Source organism: Oncorhynchus clarkii, unplaced genomic scaffold, assembly GCF_045791955.1.
Source record: "Oncorhynchus clarkii lewisi isolate Uvic-CL-2024 unplaced genomic scaffold, UVic_Ocla_1.0 unplaced_contig_6243_pilon_pilon, whole genome shotgun sequence".
Classification (NCBI taxonomy): domain Eukaryota; kingdom Metazoa; phylum Chordata; class Actinopteri; order Salmoniformes; family Salmonidae; genus Oncorhynchus; species Oncorhynchus clarkii.
In genome coordinates, this window is record NW_027258647.1 from 17952 (window position 1) to 29293 (window position 11342).

Genomic DNA, 11342 nt, shown 5'->3' on the forward strand with positions numbered 1-11342 from the left:
GGGCTGCTTCTGTCCCCCCCTCCTCTACACCATCATATATCAATGTAGGGGCTGTCCCCCCCCCCCCCTCCTCTTCACCATCATATATCAGTGTAGGGGCTGTCCCCCCCCTCCTATACACCATCATATATTGGTGTAGGGGCTGTTCCCCCCCCCCCCCCTCCTCCTCTACACCATCATATAGCAGTGTAGGGGCTGTCCCCCCCCCCTCCTCTACACCATCATATATTGGTGTAGGGGCTGTTTCCCTCCACTACACCATCATGTATCAGTGTAGGGGCTGTTCCCCCCCCCCTCCTCTACACCATCATATAGCAGTGGAGGGGCTGTCCCCCCCCCTCCTCTACACCATCATATATCAGTGTAGGGACTGCTTCTGTCCCCCCCTCCCCACTACACCATCCTATATCAGTGTAGGGGCTGTCTACCCCCCCCCCCCTCCTCTACACCATCATATAGCAGTGTAGGGGCTGCTTCTGTCCCCCCCTCCTCTACACCATCATATATCAATGTAGGGGCTGTCCCCCCCCCCTCCTCTTCACCATCATTTATCAGTGTAGGGGCTGTCCCCCCCCCCCCCTCCTATACACCATCATATATTGGTGTAGGGGCTGTTCCCCCCCCTCCTCTACACCATCATATATCAGTGTAGGGGCTGCTTCTGTCCCCCCCCCCCCCCCCCCCACTACACCATCCTATATCAGTGTAGGGGCTGTCTACCCCCCCCCCCCCCTCCTCTACACCATCATATAGCAGTGTAGGGGCTGCTTCTGTCCCCCCCTCCTCTACACCATCATATATTGGTGTAGGGGCTGTTTCCCTCCACTACACCATCATGTATCAGTGTAGGGGCTGTTCCCCCCCCCCCCTCCTCTACACCATCATATAGCAGTGTAGGGGCTGTCCCCCCCCCTCCTCTACACCATCATATATCAGTGTAGGGACTGCTTCTGTCCCCCCCCCCCACTACACCATCCTATATCAGTGTAGGGGCTGTCTACCCCCCCCCCCCCCTCCTCTACACCATCATATAGCAGTGTAGGGGCTGCTTCTGTCCCCCCCTCCTCTACACCATCATATATCAATGTAGGGGCTGTCCCCCCCCCCTCCTCTTCACCATCATTTATCAGTGTAGGGGCTGTTCCCCCCCCCTCCTCTACACCATCATATAGCAGTGTAGGGGCTGTCCCCCCCCTCCTCTACACCATCATATATCAGTGTAGGGACTGCTTCTGTCCCCCCCCCCCACTACACCATCCTATATCAGTGTAGGGGCTGTCTACCCCCCCCCCCCCCCTCCTCTACACCATCATATAGCAGTGTAGGGGCTGCTTCTGTCCCCCCCTCCTCTACACCATCATATATCAATGTAGGGGCTGTCCCCCCCCCTCCTCTTCACCATCATTTATCAGTGTAGGGGCTGCCCCCCCCCCCCCCTCCTATACACCATCATATATTGGTGTAGGGGCTGTTCCCCCCCCTCCTCTACACCATCATATATCAGTGTAGGGGCTGCTTCTGTCCCCCCCCCCCCCCCCCCCCCACTACACCATCATATATCAATGTAGGGGCTGTCCCTCCCCCCCCTCCTCTTCACCATCATATATCAGTGTAGGGGCTGTCCCCCCCCCCTCCTATACACCATCATATATTGGTGTAGGGGCTGTTCCCCCCCCCCCCTCCTCTACACCATCATATAGCAGTGTAGGGGCTGTTCCCCCCCCCCCTCCCTCCACTACACCATCATATATCGGTGTAGGGGCTGTCCCCCCCCTCCTCTACACCATCATATATCAGTGTAGGGGCTGCTTCTGTCCCCCCCCCCCCCCCCTCTACACCATCATATATCAGTGTAGGGGCTGTTTCTTCCCCCCCCCCCCCCCCCCACTACACCATCATATATCAGTGTAGGGGCTGCTTCTGTCTCCCTCTCCTCTACACCATCATATATCAGTATAGGGGCTGTCCCCCCCCCCCTCCACTACACCATCATATATCAGTGTAGGGGCTGTTCCCGTCCTCCCCTACACCGTCGTATATCAGTGTAGGGGCTGTTCCCCTCCACTACACCATCATATAGCAGTGTAGGGGCTGCTTCCCTGTAGTAGTTACAGATACATACAGCTATAGAGCCTCCATCCGACCAAACTACACTGTAGCAGTTACAGATCCATACAGCCTCCATCCTACTAAACTACACTGTAGCAGTTACAGATCCATACAGCCTCCATCCTACTAAACTACACCTCAGCTACTCTTCCTGAGTTAAGCTTATTAATACAGGACCAGTCAAAACTTGACACCTCCTCATTCAAGGGTTTCTCTTTATTTTCTACATTGTAAAATATACTCAGCAAAAAAAGAAACATCCTCTCACTGTCAACTGCGTTTATTTTCAGCAAACTTAACTAAAGTAAATATTTGTATGAACATAACAAGATTTAACAACCGAGACATAAACTGAACAAGTTCCACAGACATGTGACTAACAGAAATTGAATAATGTGTCCCCGAACAAATGGTGGGTCAAAATCAAAAGTAACAGTCGGTATCTGCTGTGGCCACCAGCTGCATTAAATTACTGCAGTGCATCTCCTCCTCATGGACTGCACCAGATTTGCCCGTTCTTGCTGTGAGATGTTACCCCACTCTTCCAACAATGCAACTGCAAGTTCCCGGACATTTCTGGGGGGAATGGACCTAGCCCTCACCCTCCGATCCAACAGGTCCCAGACATGCTCAATGGGATTGAGATACGGGCTCTTTGCTGTCCATGGCAGAACACTGACATTCCTGTCTTGCAGGAAATCACTCACAGAACGAGCAGTATGGCTGGTGGCATTGTCATGCTGGAGGGTCATGTCAGGATGAGCCTGCAGGAAGGGTACCACATGAGGGAGGAGGATGTCTTCCCTGTAACACACAGCATTGAGATTGCCTGCAATGACAACAAGCTCAGTCCGATGAAGCTGTGACACATACTTGGGTAACTCTGTATTTTGGCTGCAATCTGAGGCTGGTAACTCTAATGAATGTGTATCCTCTGCAGCAGAGGTAACTCTGCGTGTTCCTGTGGCAGTTCTCATGAGAGCCAGTTTCCTCATAGCGCCTGATGTTTTTTGCCACTGTACTTGAAGAAACTTTCAAAGTTCTTAATTTTCCTGATTGACCTTCATGTCTTAAAGTAATGATGAACTGACATTTCTCTTTGCTTATTTGAGCTGTTCTTGCCATAATATGGACTTCATCTTTTACCAAATAGGGCTATCTTCTGTATACCCCCCCCCCTACCTTGTCACAACACAACTGATTGGCTCAATTGCATTAAGAAGGAAAGAAATTCCACAAATGAACTTAACAAGGCACACCTGTAATCGAAATGCATTCCAGGTGATTACGTCATGAAGCTGGTTGAGAGAATGCCAAGAGTGTGCAAAGCTGTCATCAAGGCAAAGGGTGGATACTTTGAAAAATCTAAAAAATAAAAAAACAAATGTAGACCTATTTGTGAGTATGATTAAATATATACAATTAGATTTCATGACAAAAACACAAATCCTCAGTCAAAACCATAAGCCAGAACATGTATTTCCACAATGAGTAGTGACATGAAGAGTATGTATTCTCTCATGCTCTTTCAGGACCATTAATTGGGTAAAACTCTTTCACACTGGGAGCAGAGGTGAGGCTACCCTCCTTTGTGTGTCACCTCATGTGTTTTCAGGTACCCTAACCGGGTAAAACCATTTCCACACTGAGATCATTGGAAAGGCTTCTCCCCTGTGTGTGCCCTCTCATGACTTTTCAGGCTCCTTAATTGGGTAAAACTCTTTCCACACTGAGAGCATTGGAACGGCTTCTCTCCTGTGTGTATTCTCTCATGTGTTCTCAGGTTCCCAATCCGGGTAAAACTCTTTCCACACTGCGAGCATTGGAATGGCTTTTCACCTGTGTGTATTCTCTTATGCTCTTTCAGTTGCCCTGACCAACTGAAACTCTTTTCACAATGGGAACAGTGGTAAGGCTTTTCCCCTGTGTGTATTCTCTCATGTGATTTCAAGTCCCCTGATCGGGAAAATGTATTTCCACACTGAGAGCATTGGAATGGTTTTTCCCCTGTGTGTTTTCTCCAATGAACTTTCAGTTGTGCTGGCTCGATAAATCTCTTTCCACACTGGAAGCATTGGTAAGGCTTATCTCCTGTGTGTATTCTCTCATGCGATTTTAGGTTCCCTAACCGGGTAAAACTCATTCCACACTGAGAGCAGTTGTAAGACTTCTTCTCTGCGTGTGTTCTCTTGTGGTTTTTAAGATTCCCTAAATGGGTAAAACTCTTTCCACACTGGGAACAGTGGTGTCGTCTCGTTGGTTCAGACGTCTCTGGTTCCTCTGAGTCGGGTCTCTCTTCTGCCAAAGATAAACAGAGTGGTTAAAACAGGGAGACCTGAATGAAATCTCCACATACATTTTAGTCATTTAGCAGACCCTCTTATCCAGAGAGATTTACAGTCAAGTGCTCTTAGCATGTGATGCATGTGCTCCATTGTCTCTTAGCATGTGATGCATGTGCTCCATTGTCTCTTTGCATGTGATGCATGTGCTCCATTGTTCACATGACCCATGTATTTTACACTGTGTGGCTTCAAGGGAATAGTATGGTCACTATCCAGAGCAACTTGTTAGTGCATCCATCTTAAGGTAGCTTGGTGAGACAACCACAACAGTGATAGTTAACATGTCTCAGATGGGCTACGTATTCACCGATTGGATGGTTTCTCTCATCGAGCGGGTTCTAGAAGTATCTGGACGTTTGGATTGATAAAGATCTAAAGTCTAGAAAACATGAAGCTCGTTAAAAAGCTCCAATGTAAAGTAGACTTCTTCATTTTAGAAAAACATATTGGCCTCTCCACAAAGAGCAGGAAGCAGATGACAACTTTCCTGCCATTCTTGACTATGGTGGCGCCATTTCCCAGAATGCAGCAGATGACAACTTTCCTGCCATTCTTGACTATGGTGGCGCCATTTCCCAGAATGCAGCAGATGACAACTTTCCTGCCATTCTTGACTATGGTGGCGCCATTTCCCAGAATGCAGCAGATGACAACTTTCCTGCCATTCTTGACTATGGTGGCGCCATTTCCCAGAATGCAGCAGATGACAACTTTCCTGCCATTCTTGACTATGGTGGCGCCATTTCCCAGAATGCAGCAGATGACAACTTTCCTGCCATTCTTGACTATGGTGGCACCATTTCCCAGAATGCAGCAGATGACAACTTTCCTGCCATTCTTGACTATGGTGGCGCCATTTCCCAGAATGCAGCAGATGACAACTTTCCTGCCATTCTTGACTATGGTGGGAGGCCATTTACCAGAATGCAGCAGATGACAACTTTCCTGCCATTCTTGACTATGGATAATACTCTGAAACCTGCAGCAGATAATACTCTGAAACCTGCAGCAGATAATACTCTGAAACCTGCAGCAGATAATACTCTGAAACCTGCAGCAGATAATACTCTTAAACCTGCAGCAGATAATACTCTGAAACCTGCAGCAGATAATACTCTGAAACCTGCAGCAGATAATACTCTGAAACCTGCAGCAGATAATACTCTGAAACCTGCAGCAGATAATACTCTGAAACCTGCAGCAGATAATACTCTTAAACCTGCAGCAGATAATACTCTTAAACCTGCAGCAGATAATACTCTTAAACCTGCAGCAGATAATACTCTGAAACCTGCAGCAGATAATACTCTGAAGCCTGCAGCAGATAATACTCTGAAACCTGCAGCAGATAATACTCTGAAACCTGCAGCAGATAATACTCTTAAACCTGCAGCAGATAATACTCTGAAACCTGCAGCAGATAATACTCTTAAACCTGCAGCAGATAATACTCTGAAACCTGCAGCAGATAATACTCTGAAACCTGCAGCAGATAATACTCTGAAACCTGCAGCAGATAATACTCTGAAACCTGCAGCAGATAATACTCTGACACCTGCAGCAGATAATACTCTGAAACCTGCAGCAGATAATACTCTGACACCTGCAGCAGATAATACTCTGAAACCTGCAGCAGATAATACTCTGAAACCTGCAGCAGATAATACTCTGAAACCTGCAGCAGATAATACTCTGAAACCTGCAGCAGATAATACTCTGAAACCTGCAGCAGATAATACTCTGAAACCTGCAGCAGATAATACTCTGAAACCTGCAGCAGATAATACTCTGAAACCTGCAGCAGATAATACTCTGAAACCTGCAGCAGATAATACTCTGAAACCTGCAGCAGATAATACTCTGAAACCTGCAGCAGATAGTACTCTGAAACCTGCAGCAGATAGTACTCTGAAACCTGCAGCAGATAATACTCTGAAACCTGCAGCAGATAATACTCTGAAACCTGCAGCAGATAATACTCTTAAACCTGCAGCAGATAATACTCTTAAACCTGCAGCAGATAATACTCTTAAACCTGCAGCAGATAATACTCTTAAACCTGCAGCAGATAATACTCTGAAACCTGCAGCAGATAATACTCTGAAACCTGCAGCAGATAATACTCTGAAACCTGCAGCAGATAATACTCTGAAACCTGCAGCAGATAATACTCTGAAACCTGCAGCAGATAATACTCTGAAACCTGCAGCAGATAATACTCTGAAACCTGCAGCAGATAATACTCTGAAACCTGCAGCAGATAATACTCTTAAACCTGCAGCAGATAATACTCTGAAACCTGCAGCAGATAATACTCTGAAACCTGCAGCAGATAATACTCTGAAACCTGCAGCAGATAATACTCTGAAACCTGCAGCAGATAATACTCTGAAACCTGCAGCAGATAATACTCTGAAACCTGCAGCAGATAATACTCTGAAACCTGCAGCAGATAATACTCTGAAACCTCTGGATGCCGTCTACCTTGGCGCCCTTCTTTTTAATCACAGGTGACAGTTTTAATCACTGCATCCTGTATCAGGTGACAGTTTTAATCACTGCATCCTGTATCAGGTGACAGTTTTAATCACTGCATCCTGTATCAGGTGACAGTTTTAATCACTGCATCCTGTATCAGGTGACAGTTTTAATCACTGCATCCTGTATCAGGTGACAGTTTTAATCACTGCATCCTGTATCAGGTGACAGTTTTAATCACTGCATCCTGTATCAGGTGACAGTTTTAATCACTGCATCCTGTATCAGGTGAGCTGGACCTCACTAAAGTCCGGTAGATCTCTTCATTACTCCATTCTTATGTGATCTCAGGCTGATACAGAGAGACTCATCCATGCTTTTATTACAAGCAGGCTTGACTACTGTAATGCTCTCCTGGCTGGTCTACCCAAGAAAGCCTTTGGTCAACTGCAAAGCATACAGTATGCTGCAGACCAAGACCAGACAGAGAACATACGCTACACTGATTTTAAGGTCTCTGTACTGGCTGCCTGTGAGTTTTAGAATTCATTTTAAAATGATTCTATTGGTTTTTAAATCAATCCATGATTGAGCACCAATACATGTCAGACATGTTTTTAAGTGATGTACCCAGTAGGTCCCTCAGGTCCTCTGGCCTTTTAACTATCCCAAAGCCTAGGACCAAGAAGCATGGAGAGGGAGCCTTTAGTTACTATGCCCCCAGCCTCTGGACTAGCCTGCTAGAGAACCTGAGGGGGACCAAGAGGCATGGAGAGGGAGCCTTTAGTTACTATTCCCCCAGCCTCTGGACTAGCCTGCTAGAGAACCTGAGGGGGACCAAGAGACATGGAGAGGCAGCCTTTAGTTACTATACCCACAGACTCTGGACTAGCCTGCTAGAGAACCTGAGGGGGACCAAGAGACATGGAGAGGCAGCCTTTAGTTACTATACCCCCAGCCTCTGGACTAGCCTGCTAGAGAACCTGAGGGGGACCAAGAGGCATGGAGAGGCAGCCTTTAGTTACTATACCCCCAGACTCTGGACTAGCCTGCTAGAGAACCTGAGGGAGACCAAGAGGCATGGAGAGGCTTTAGTCACCATGCCCCCAGCCTCTGCAGTAGCCTGCTAGAGAACCTGAGGGGGACCAAGAGGCATGGAGAGGCAGCCTTGAGTTAATTTCATTATTTTTTTTAAATTTCATTTTACCTTTATTTAACTAGGCAAGTCAGTTAAGAACAAATTCTTATTTTCAATGACAGCCTAGGAACAGTGTGTTAACTGCCTTGTTCAGGGGCAGAACGACAGATTTTTTACCTTGTTAGCTCGGGGATTCTATCTTGCAACCTTCCAGTTACTAGTGCCAACACTCTAACCACTGGGCTACCTGCCGCCCCAGCAGGTAGTCTAATATGCCCCCAGCCTCTGGAATAGCCTGCCAGAGAACCTGAGGGGGGCTGAAACTGTGGACATATTTAAAAGAGATCAACACCTTTTTAGCAGTGCTTTTCCTCAGCTTTTTAGTCACTCAGTTTTATTGTTCTTCTTCATGTGTTGTGTGGTAAAGGTTTCATTATACTGTTCTTCTTCATGTGTTGTGTGGTAAAGGTTTCATTGTATTGTTCTTCTTCATGTGTTGTGTGGTAAAGGTTTCATTGTATTGTTCTTCTTCATGTGTTGTGTGGTAAAGGTTTCATTGTATTGTTCTTCTTCATGTGTTGTGTGGTAAAGGTTTCATTGTATTGTTCTTCTTCATGTGTTGTGTGGTAAAGGTTTCAGTTTTTATTGTTCTTCTTCATGTGTTGTGTGGTAAAGGTTTCATTGTATATCCCCTTATGTGTTTTGTAGTAAATATTTCAGTTTTATTTTCATTGTTTTTATTTATTTCCTGTGAAGGACATTGTTTTGCATTCCATGTCTGAAATGTGCTGTATAAATAAAGCTTGATTTGAATATTTAGCATGCTCCGAACACCTGTGTGTAAGCTAACTAGGGGAGGAAGTTTAGTTCGACAATTGGAGCCATACACTTTGTTCAGATCCGTGCAGTACGTCTCTTTTCTATTTCAAAGAATCTTTGTCGCTGACATGAACTATAACGGGCATATCAGCATGTTTTCTAAAACTGTTGGAGCACAGCGTCGGAAATGTAGTTTGCATGGAGCCAAATGTGGGTGAATGTAATGGCTGAAAACCCTACATACATAGAAGGGTTTGAGAGAGCTTAAATATTATTCATGTAGTTTACATGGAGCCAAATGTGGGTGAATGTAATGGCTGAAAACCCTACATACATAGAAGGGTTTCCGAGAGCTTCAATATTATTAATGTAAAAGTCCATGTACCAATCACAGATTGGCCCTTTAACAATTCCTATAGTACTGAACAACCTATTCATGTGTAGACAGTGCGGAGTCTATGCCCGTTTTTAAGACAATACTCACTGGTGTTAATCAGATCTTCAGTCTCCTCTTCATCTCCTTCCTCCTCTTTCGCTCCCAAAACGTCTTCCTCCTTTACCTTCATTGAGATATCGTCCTCTTCCTCTCTAAAAGGTTCTTCCACTTTTTTCACTATAACATCCTCATCTTCCTCCTGTTTAATTCTGAAAGCTTCTACCTCTTCCTCTTCCACTGTGACAGCCTCTATCCCCTCTTCCTCGTTCACTGTGACAGTCTCTATCCCCTCTTCCTCGTTCACTGTGACAGCCTCTATCCCTTCTTCCTCTTTCACTGTGACAGCCTCTATCCCCTCTTCCACTCCAAAAAGATCTTTCTCTTTTTTCACGATAACATCCTCCTCTTCCTCCTTTTTTATTCTGAAAGCTTCTACATCTTCCTCTTTCACTCCAAAAATATATTTATCTTCTTTCACTATAACAGACTCCTCTTCCTCCTTTTTGATTCTGAAAGCTTCTACCTCCTCCTCTACCACCGTGACAGCCTCTATCCCCTCTTCCTCTTTCACTCCAAAAAGATCTTTCTCTTTTTTCACGATAACATCCTCCTGTTCTTCTTTCGGTGTGATTTCCTCCTGTTTTATTCTGAAAGCTTCTTCTTCTTTCACTGTAATATTATCATCTTCTTCTTTTACGACAATGTTCAGCTCCAGAGCTCCTTTCTCCGTCCAGTAGACATCCTCTTCTTTAGCAAGGGGCGAGTAGCTTAGTGAGCTCATGGTAAGTGACGTTAGCTAGCTAGGTAGCATTAGCGACTAGCCTAGTGCTAGGCTCAGAATCAAATCAATCTGAACAAATTAATACATTGAACAAGTACGTTAAGTTAAGTCCTATATATATGTGCAAATAATTGTGTCTAAAACACCTATTAATATAAACAAAATAGTCAAAGTAGCTTCAATTATTCGGTTTTATGTCGGCTAGCAAGCTACCGATGTGGCTGATTCAGTAGTCGACAGCCTCCCGTCCACTAGATTATACGTCACGCAAGAAGAATCACCGGAAATACTCATATCGCCATCTGCTGACTGGAGTGGGCAACACAATTATCCACCACATCAAATCCAATCTTATTTGTCAAATGCGCCGAATACAACAGCTGTCGACTTTACCGTGAAACGCTTACTCACAAGCCCTTAACTAACAATCTCCTTATTTTACTAGGAAAAAAAATGTAATGCACAAATCAACATACATGATGGAAAAGGGCCTTTTTTTAAATTGATTTGGAAAATGATTTAGAATCATTCAAACGTATGCAAAACAAAACGTCCCAAATGTATTGACTACATGTCTGTGTTTGATATACGGATTTGTTTTTGTTTTCCTCTTTGCAATTTTGTATTTGGGTAATCCCTCTGTCTGTTCCGTGTTTTATGTTACTGTTGTTAATTAAATATATATAGACACAACCAGTCAAAAGTTATTAAATATATATAGACACAACCAGTGAAAAGTTATTAATTATATATAGACACAACCAGTCAAAAGTTATTAAATATATATAGACACAACCAGTCAAAAGTTATTAAATATATATAGACACAACCAGTCAAAAGTTATTAAATATATATAGACACAACCAGTCAAAAGTTATTAAATATATATAGACACAACCAGTCAAAAGTTATTAAATATATATAGACACAACCAGTCAAAAGTTATTAAATATATATAGACACAACCAGTCAAAAGTTATTAAATATATATAGACACAACCAGTCAAAAGTTATTAAATATATATAGACACAACCAGTCAAAAGTTATTAAATATATATAGACACAACCAGTCAAAAGTTATTAAATATATATAGACACAACCAGTCAAAAGTTATTAAATATATATAGACACAACCAGTCAAAAGTTATTAAATATATATAGACACAACCAGTCAAAAGTTATTAAATATATATAGACACAACCAGTCAAAAGTTATTAAATATATATAGACACA

The 11342-nt window shown here is 44.1% G+C and overlaps 1 protein-coding gene across 1 annotated transcript; it reads right to left on the reverse strand.

The window, feature by feature from the left end:
* Nucleotides 1–2377: 2377 nt before the first annotated feature.
* LOC139397816 (zinc finger protein 3-like) lies at nt 2378–10170 on the reverse strand. The gene is made up of 2 exons (XM_071144246.1): nt 9374–10170; nt 2378–4407 (listed from the first exon to the last, which is right to left on the reverse strand). Exons 1-2 carry the CDS (start codon nt 10104–10106, stop codon nt 3761–3763), a joined length of 1380 nt encoding a protein of 459 aa, XP_071000347.1. The 5' UTR covers nt 10107–10170; the 3' UTR covers nt 2378–3760.
* Between the last annotated feature and the right edge of the window lie 1172 nt (nt 10171–11342).

Bases quoted from the DNA above. Each gene is read 5' to 3' on its own strand.
- LOC139397816 (XM_071144246.1), bottom strand. From the start codon at position 10,106: ATGAGCTCACTAAGCTACTCGCCCCTTGCTAAAGAAGAGGATGTCTAC. The intron at 4,408-9,373 runs GTGAGTATTGTC...TATCTTTGGCAG, and splicing joins TGAAGATCTGATTAACACCA to AAGAGAGACCCGACTCAGAG.